This window comes from Haematobia irritans, chromosome 1, assembly GCF_050003625.1.
Source record: "Haematobia irritans isolate KBUSLIRL chromosome 1, ASM5000362v1, whole genome shotgun sequence".
NCBI classification, from domain to species: domain Eukaryota; kingdom Metazoa; phylum Arthropoda; class Insecta; order Diptera; family Muscidae; genus Haematobia; species Haematobia irritans.
Window position 1 is genome coordinate 88,558,310 of NC_134397.1, and position 10,162 is coordinate 88,568,471.

The 10,162-nt window shown below is 33.5% G+C and overlaps 2 protein-coding genes across 2 annotated transcripts in view; one reads left to right on the plus strand and one right to left on the minus strand.

Moving 5' to 3' along the window:
• The window catches only part of LOC142221384 (protein MEMO1), a 54,759-nt gene extending 45,112 nt beyond the window's left edge, over positions 1-9,647 (minus strand). Inside the window, exons 1-2 of the mRNA XM_075291104.1 lie at positions 9,509-9,647; positions 9,182-9,257 (exon numbers count right to left, since the gene is read on the minus strand). Coding sequence (XP_075147219.1) covers positions 9,182-9,230 — 49 coding nt within the window. The 5' untranslated portion in view covers positions 9,231-9,257; positions 9,509-9,647. The remainder of the gene's footprint in view (positions 1-9,181; positions 9,258-9,508) is intronic.
• LOC142221383 (uncharacterized) lies at positions 314-1,288 on the plus strand. The gene is made up of 2 exons (XM_075291103.1): positions 314-459; positions 537-1,288. The coding sequence occupies exons 1-2, from the start codon at positions 386-388 to the stop codon at positions 1,174-1,176; spliced, it is 714 nt and encodes a 237-aa protein (XP_075147218.1). The 5' UTR covers positions 314-385; the 3' UTR covers positions 1,177-1,288.
• Positions 9,648-10,162: the final 515 nt, after the last annotated feature.

Genomic DNA, 10,162 nt, shown 5'->3' on the forward strand with positions numbered 1-10,162 from the left:
ATATATGTCTCTGGATGCAGAAATTCCAAAAATCTTGGACGTAGTTGAATCTTTTTCACTCACGATGTTTTCCATTCCAATAATAAACATTTCTAATGAATAACACAAAATCCGAACAAAAATGTTTGTATTTGTTTATTTACTTTTTACTGATATTTAGTTTGACATTGTGATAACCTGCTTTTATGTTTTTTGTTTCTATTTTTTAGTGAGGTTACCTTATAAAAATTTGTACCATGCCATGAAATGTTCATTGCAAGACATGGTTCATTGTTTTAAACATAAATGCAAATATTTCCATGACAACAAATTCCTTATACTTCCAAACAATATATTTCATATTAGTCATTTTTCACTACATACTTAGCAGTTAAGAACATTAGCCATGGAAAGAGACGGAACAAATGATTTCTTGTTGGAGTCAATAAGGAAAGAGCTGGTATCCATTATAGAAGAGGGGTAACAATTTTATTATTTAGGAAAAGCTAACTTGATCGAAACTAAACTAAAAAATATTTTCCTAATATCATCTCTAGAGACTCAAATGTAAAGGAAAACAACATATCTATCAGGAAAGGAATACCAGAAAGTACGTGTGGACGAAAGTCTAACGCAGATAGAAGTAATTCGATTTCTACCACTAATTCGAATTCTCTAGAATCACATGGTGAACTATCTCCATCATATGAAATAGTTCATCAACGAGAATATAGTTCCACCGCTATTGATGAAGATTTTCAAAGAATGAATTTGAATCTTAAGAATAGCTACGAACTGTTTCAATCCATTGGCGGCCACTTGGAAAATATAAATTTCTGTTCCTTAAAATCGCGTATTAAGGACTTGAATTTAAATGACAAAACTAACGAAAGCCTTAAACAAATAGCGAAAGATTTGAAAAACACATTTGACCAGAAATTTATTGACAACCGTGTGAATGATTTAACGAAGGAGGTGGGGATAAAGTTTCGGAAACACCCCGGAGAGTTCGGTGACATTCCAGAATTGAGCGAATTTTTCAGAGCTTGTACACAACTGCAACATGGTTTGGAAACGTTAAAGCGACATCGTAATGAGATACAAGATATTACGAGACGAGTGACCCATGTTGTAGAAAAATCCTGCGATCGATCTAAAGAAATTCAAAAAAATAGGGAAATATCTCATCAAAAATAAGGTCGCCAAAATCGGTTGCAATGCTGACATAAAAAAACTGAAAATAATTTAATTTAAATATATTTTACATTTGCTGATATAATTTCGATGATGACGGTAATATAATTCCAAATATTGGCGTTTTTATACGGTTGTAGAAGAAAGAGTAAGGTAACATTAACCAGAGAATAAAATAAACCCCAGCCCAATCAAAACGAGTTATGTAGACAGGCAGAAAATGTCTAATTTTTTTATCCTTAACAATTGCACCAGAAATGTATTGGTTATCATGTTGAACTTGCATAGTGTAAGAGATAATGTGGCCATCTCCAACATCAAAACACCAACACTTTTTTCTGCGAACTTCTATATTTTTTAAGCTTCCATGAGTGAGTCGCCTGTCATTGGGCTAAAAATAGAATCCAACAACAAGCATTGTTAAGAGATGGCCTGAAAGATTGGCTTCCACTATACACAACCTAACCCAAACTTTGATTGAAAAAACAACAAAACATGTTCAGTTGTTTACATCCTCAATTAGGTTGCCTTATATGATAAAAAAATCTAAACACATGGATATGAGGATGTTTAGTAGTATGCTTTTTAGTTTATATATTGAAGTTCGGAGATAAACATGTCCAATGAATCGAATCAATATTTTGTTCAGTAAAAGGAACGGAGGTAACAGTAGGAATTTAATGCCATTATTTTTTGTTATATATAACATTTGTTGAGATTACTCATATAAGTGAATAATTAAAATAAATATAAGCACAATGTTACTCCATTCGAGAACTCTGAAGATACGGCATCACAAACTTCTCTGTTTAAAGTATTACAAAGAATGCTTGGCGCAGAAAATTTTTCGAACAGCTGGACATAAACTTCTGGTATTGCGAAATCAATTGCATCCCACAAGCTTTAGAGTTATAAAATTGGCTTCTTCCTAGTATACAAACGACAAAATCAGGCCGAACCTGGTGTCGAACATTGCACTCCACTCATAGACCAAAATATATATGAAATTTGTGAAATTTTACGTAAAGACATAATTTCCTCGAAATTAGAATTCGTATATTCGCGATCTTGGCCGAAAAAAATAAAAACGGAAAATTATGAAAAATACATCTATTGATCAATCGAGGCAAAATATCAGTGATTCCATTTAGATGTTGTCATTATATTGTTATTCGACAAGTTAATAGGATGCAAATTTCCACAACTATTCACTAATACTCAACTTGACTAAATATATACTTCTAGGTATTTATATATGTTATTATTGTATGTTTAATAACATGTTAGTATCAATAAAGTGAATTAAAATTAACCCACGTTCTCTGGATGGGTTAAAAAACGCGTAATTGGAATGTTAAAACTCAATGAAGAGGAACCAATAATTTAAAGATGAACTACAGAATCCAATCCTGCTGCTAAGAGTTGGTAACCTATTCAACATCAATCTGGATGTATATAGAGACAGAACAAGACCATTATCCAAATGAAGATGCTTCAGGGGAAACAATAAGAATTGTTTCTGGAACGATTCAATATATTCTTCATACTGCGAATCCCATATGGCAGAGCTATATTCAAAAATTGGTGTGACAAGGGAGGCAAGAAGCCGCTTGGTATCGTAAGGACCTGAGCATACTTAAGCACAGTACTATATGAAACCAAGAACACCAAAGGCCTTGTTCACCATAGTAGCAATGTGAAAAAAAAAACAAATACCAAAATCAACAAGTAAGTAAAGTAGAAAGTCGGGCGGGCAGACTATACCATACCCTAGTATACATAAGCATTTGTAGGCCATAGGGTATAGGTTTGGGAATTAAAGCGTAGTTCCATATTTATGAAAATTAAGGGCACGTGTTTACGGGAACTCTTTCTCAATCTGAATAGAAATGTCAGATCTTTGGAGTTATATTTGATTTAATACCTGTAGAGTTAGTATGCCAATAATATTAAGTCCATTATTAAAAAAGAGGAAATCGCTCAATTAGTGTGGGTTACAAATCCACATTTCTAAAAAAAAACGGGCAATATTATTATGTAAGAGCTACATGTAAGTCTAAATACGATCGGCTAGTACATCAAAATTTGAAATTTGAATAACATTGGTTAATAAATAAGAGTACAATGACCAAATTTTGGAAAATCGAGCGATGTATATATATGGGAGCTATATCTAAATGTGAATCGATTTGGATGATATTTTGGAGGTTTGATTGATACTGGAGAAGGTTGCCTTGTGGTAAATATGAGCACATCTAGCGATTAGGAACATTATGAAAAAATGGGATATAATTAAAAATTACACTACAATTTCAAAACAAAGATTTTTGAAAATACTACAATTTTGTCTCAATGAGAATAACTATTTTAGATATGCTGACAAGTTCTATCACCAGACGTATGGTATGCCCATGGGGAACCCCTTGTCACCTACAATAGCAAATATTGTATTAGACACACTTCTGGACGACGTTATAGAAGAACTTAATAAAAACAAAATAAAGATTAAGTACATATCAAAATATGTTGAGATCTTCTGGCCATCATCAACAAAAAAGATGAAAAAATTATACTGAATCTTCTGAACTCATACCATACAAAGTTGAAATTTACGGTGGAGCATGAAATAGATGGAAAAATTCCCTTTCTAGATATGATGGTAATAAGAAATGGCTCACGAATCATGACAAACTGGTACACAAAACCAACAGCTTCGGGTAGAATTATAAATTTTCATTCTACTCAACCAAGAAGTATGAAATTAAATACGGCTGCAAACTTTATAAGGAAAGTCATAGAGATAAGCGATGAACAATACAAAGACCAGAACATAAAAAGGATAAAAGAAATTCTCAAATTGAACAACTATCCAATAAAAACAATAAATAATTTAGTTAAAAAAGAACTGACAAGAGACAAACTTGACAAAAAGAAAACAGAAGACTTAAACAATTTTTTCAGTGTACCATACATACCATCATTAACGGAGAAAAAGGCTCTATCATCTTTAATGAGAGAAGACCAAGCACTGATAGCATACAAATCAAACCACACACTCAGAAGTTTATTCACAACAAAAACACACACTGCAGACAAACTTGAAACTTTCCTCCGCATCATGACAGCTCATACAATAGTCATTATACTTCGCACCAATAGTTTTTGCAAAATCGCCTATCAGGCAGCGACCCGTTATAGCAGATATCAGGAGTGATATCTGGCGTCTCGAGAACACTAGCATATCTAGTGTGCGGTTTAAGTTTAAATGGGGCCATATTTGCTTGGTGTCGTTACAACCCTTACAATTCTCCCATCGAACATTTGCCATCATGACAGCCTTCTCACGCAGTAAGAGCTTGCAGGTAGCCAGAGGCACACCAACAGATTCTAGTTCCCCTGGAATATGTAAGGTAGTTCCTAGCCTTGCTAGCTCATCTGCTTCGCAGTTCCCCGGTATGTTCCTGTGGCCAGGCACCCATATTAGGTGAATATTGTGCTGCTCAGCCATCTCATTGAGAGATTTGCGGCAGTCGATGGGTATATGAGCTAACATGCAAGGGAAACGAAAGGGAACAGTGCAATAGCCAATATGTGGGGACAACAAAACGAAGATTACAAGTTCGTATGTCAGAACACAAAGCGGACATCAACAAAAACAAAGAGACAACAGCATTGGCGCAACATGTAAGAGACTGGACACATCATCGACTTTGAAAACGTCAGAGTGCTAGATCGGGAAAAGAGAACAAATAAGAGGTATACACTCGAAAGCCTACGAATACAACAAAGGATTGAGAGATCGATTAACACAAAAGAAGACAAGGACAATACAAAATCACAATATTCCATTGCAATAACTTAGATAGTACAGTTCTGTGATAATGGTTTTTAAGTTTGATTTTACACGTTTTAGTCCAGTTTTATATAAAATAAGTGAAATAATTGGGATGTAAAGAACAAAAAATTGTAAGTCAAACTTAAAAAATTTCAGAAAAAATTAAATTCATATTTAAAGTTATTACTCCTTCAATAGATTTATCAATAAAAACCCTGTTGAAAAAGTCGGAAAAAGCCGACGAAACGTCCAGGAAATGATGAAATAAAATTGTTTTATTTGTATCTTCAAACAAATTGACCGAAAATAACCCATCACAAATAATTAATGAGCAAGTTCTATTAATATAAGGCCACTAGGGTCAAAATTATTAGGGACAAATTTTTAAAAATTGGGCGATACATATAAATGGGAGCTATACCTAAATCTGAAACCATTTGGATGATATTTTGCAGGTTTAGTTGATATCACTGGATTTGAATAAGATCGGTTAATAAATAAGGCTATTACGGTCAGAAAGAGAGTTATTAAATTTTTCAAAATCGGGCCTACATACAGTGCTGTTCAAAGGATTTGCAACCACACCGCCTGTTGAAAATAAACAGTAATTATAATGAAAATAAAAATATTAAAACCAAACGTTTAATGCAATGTTGTTGCATATTATGTCAATATTAAAGATTTAGGGGAATAAGGGAACTACACAAGGGACAAAGAGTTTTTGATAATTTATAAAATTATTCAAAAATAAGAGTTTTCACCTGTTCAAAACCTTTGCAACTAATATTAAGTGTCACATATACTTAAAAATAATTAAAGTTTTTTGTAACTTTTAACGATAAATGTTATTAGTTGCTACTAAAGCCTTGCCTTTTGATTAATTCTGCGCAACTTTTTGCCATTGGTTAGGATTAAATGGCCAATGAACCTATGGTTCAGGTTCAAACAGATTGCGTAAGCCTTTTGCAAAAATTTAATACCAATTTTTTGTTCTAAAACTTCCCATAGGTTATTTTATGACTTTTACATTAGGCGACTGAGCAGGCCAGTCAAGCACCCGCAATTTTTCATCGGACATCCTTTTTTACCACCTTACACGTGTGCTGGAGATCATGATCGCGCTGGATAATCCACGCATACGGCATTTCCCGGAATGCTTATGGCAATATCACATGGGACAAAATATTTTTGTAGACTTCCGACAGCATAATACCCTCGACTCTATAAATCGGGCCAATAACTTGTCCAAAAAACACCCCCGGACCATAATATTGCCCCCACCATGATTGACGTAACTTTTTGTATTTCTTGGATTAAGGCTTTCCCTGCAGCATTCGTACTAAATTTCTACCATCCTGTCCATGCAAGTTAAACTTTGAGTCGTATTGAAATATAACACATTTCGACTGTTCATCAGGCCATTTAAGGCATTTTGTAAAAATTGAAGGCACGTTAACCTATTTTTCGTTGAAATAAGTGGTTTTCGACATTTTTGGGTAATCACACTCCGGCTTCTAATGATCTACATCTGATCGTTATGGTTGATATATCCAGTTTAATTTAATTTTTGACAACTTTAGATGATATTTGTTGCATAGTTCATGTGATTATATGATCTTCTTCCAGCGTAGTCTTAGGGTTTATTCTACCTCAATGCACAGTTTTGCTGTATCCTCTGTTTATAACTTGAGACGCAGTTGATTTGTTGACAATTTTGTCTTCCGAAATTAATTTTTGTGATACCCCAACTTTAAAATAATCGATATTGTGCATTTTAATATGTTGATTATACTTATTGCCGGCCATTTACTGTCATTTTCTGTGTCTCCGCTAGACTTTAACTCCCAATTAACAGAAAGTAAAATCGAAATATCTTCTCTCCAGTTAACGTGAACTGAAAATTTTTTGGCAGTTAAGTCCCTAACTGGCATATGGAATATATAGACATGATGACAGACATGTCCATAGTACGTTTTAAAAGTTCGCTAGCTAACGTAGCACTAACGGAGCTTCCCGAAAATGGGTGTCAATCGAATTATTCGAAAAATAGAGCATAATGGCATATGGCGATCAGTTTATTACCAATTTGGGCAATGAACTTAACGATATTCCTACATTGCCCTTTTTGCACGTTTAACCTATCCTCTTATAGGTCCTTATAACTATTATAGGCAAAAAATACAAAAAATAATGCCTTTAAAGGAGAAAATATTACAGGGTGCTAGGTAGTTTCAAATGTTTTGAACAGGTCAAATCATAGGATTCTTTATCTTTCGGTAAATATCAATATTTTATAATAGTCCATTTGTTTACCCAATAAAAATTTGGAAATACGACTCCATGAAGATTATTTTTTAAGTGGAAGCTAAACAAAAACATTATTATTATGGGAGATATATCCAGATTAAGTTCATGGTAAGGATAGTTGCAAATGTTTTGAACAGCACTATATATGGGAGCTATATCTAAATCTGAACCCATTTGGATGATATTTTGCAGGTTTGGTTGATACCACAGAAGGTTTCCTTTTGCTAAATTTTAGTAGGTTGATAAATAAAGATTTTATGGCCAAATTTGGGAATATCGGTCGATACATATATATGAGAGCTATATCTAAATATGAACCGATTTTATTTATTTTCTTGGCGAATCCAAGCCGCAAAGCCAAATACGTATTCCAAAACTACACAAACATAGCAATAATTACAAATTATAAAAATTATGAGCTTAAAAACTAGAAATTAATAACAAAAATAGTATCAATAAGTGACTAAACAGAATTTGAAACAACAAATACACAATAATTAAAACAATTAACAAAAAAATTATTAAAATTAAGAAAAAAAAAACTATTAAAAAATATAAATTAAATTATCAATTTAAAAAATTTAAAAATAAGAACAATAAAAAAAATAAAAAAGTAAAAAAAAACATGAATATGCGCAGCAATACTAACATAAAAAGCTAGTAAAGAGACTCAATAAAATAAATAAAAAAAATGATATAACATAATACAAACTAAATAAACAAAACTAAAAACTAAAAACCGCAACGTACCTAGGCGTCTGTGTCCTATATACCTTATGGAAATGCAACAAAACACGAATATCTACAAATTTGCAAAATTCACATCCCAAAAAATCAATGACACGTGGTGTCACATGCTGACGAACATTGAGAGCATAAACAAATCTAATAATTCTATTAAAAATCAGCTGAATTCGGTGAAATTTTGCAAACTTGAAGAGTAAATTTGATCCGATTTCTTTCAAATTCAATTGCGTTCGTCCTTGTGCCCAAAAACACTTTATACCAAATTTCAGTAAAATCGGTTAATAATTGCGACCGGAATCCTGCGAACAACAAAAACATGGACAGACGGACGGACACCAAGTGCTAGATCGACTCAGGAGGTGATTCAGAGTCGATCGGTATATATTTTATCGGATCTAAAATCAATATTTCTGGTAGGCACATTTTTTGGCAGATCAAAGTTATTATACCCTGACCACTATGTTTTAGGGTATAAAAATATACATATATTAAATGCAACATCAACAGGTCTGAACCTAAGGAATTTTCTCAGATTCAAATCCATTAAATTATTCTTACAGCGGATAATCTTGTAGAAAGTAAGACTCGTCTGGGCCATCAGTTGAGGAGAAAATCGTTACAACACTAAATGACTATCCTGGGGCACACATGATGGGGCATCGAAACTCCTCGAATATGACTCTACAAAGAACAATCCAGATATGACAAAATCCATTTGATAATATATCGGCCAAACCAATCAATTTTGTATAACAACAACATATGAAAAACCCTGTCGAATGCCTTATTAAAGTCAGTGTAAATAACTTCTGTTTGCGTACCGAACACAAAGTGAGGAAAAGCATGCGAAGTAAATTCCACTAGATTCGTAATAGTCGATAAGCCCTTACGAAATCCATGCTGACAAGGCACAGTGTCGAAATCTACTAAAAGTGGATTTGAAATCTCTTGTTATGTGGCAATTGACAGTTGAAATCTAGTTAAAGTGGATTTTGGATGTGTAATGTGAAGGAATGAACTTAAATAAATTAATTTTAAACACACTCTTCACTAGATCTTTTAAATATTTTTAAGCTTCGAAATACTTAGTGGAGACAACATATAATAAAATGTGCTCACCTGAGTCTGTGTACCAACTGCCAGCATGCGACGCTTTCCTGCTCGACATTCTTATATCCTTGAAGTAAGAATTGTCCTTAAATTAAAGAAAAACATACTTTTTATTTAAAGAAATCTTTACATAATCTGAGATTTCAAATCTTTGGATTAAAAATAAAACCAGGAAGTTGCGGAACTCCAACAACAGAATTTTATCGTTTATATAGATTTTCACAAATATGTCCATAAGACGCCCATATTAGCCAATATTATTACACTTTAGGCATTCATATGTATCATCTATTCAATTTATCATTCTACTAAAGCTAAAAGTGAAACTCGACCCACCGTTTATTCTAATGATATTAGCTCTCACTAAATCCGCACTGAAACTATAGATTCGCTGCTGTTATTATTTTACTGTTTAATCTTCAAGACAAAGGTCTTTGTGCTGCCTACAGTAATTTAATTTCGTAAACAATGAAAATCCCGAATTTTACATTAGTTTGAAGCTTTGGTAATACTACACTTTTCACTGTGAACACCTTTTCATCCCTGTTAACGAGTAAACACAACAATGGCGGTGCGCTCATGTTTGCGTGTATTTCTTATGCACCGTTCGGACTATGAAAAACTGTTATATGTTTATCGGACGAGAATGTCCGCATATAGTGCGCTTTACAGACTATCAGTTATTCCAGACTATCAGTTATTCCGGACGGAATGTCGGTGTTTGTAAAGAATCTTACAGTGTGTCGGATCGATACGACTTGTCGGCGATGACTAAATAATCGGTAAATGTGTTATCGATCCCATAAACATGCAGCAGTATCGATTATGCCTTCGGACTTAACTTATAATGTGCACAATATATGGGATATGTTCGACACGAGCACTGTCGTCCGGAATAACTGATCATCTGTAAAGCGCATTACAGATTATCAGTTATTCCGGACGGAATGTCGGTGTTTGTAAAGAATCTTACAGTGTGTCGGATCGATA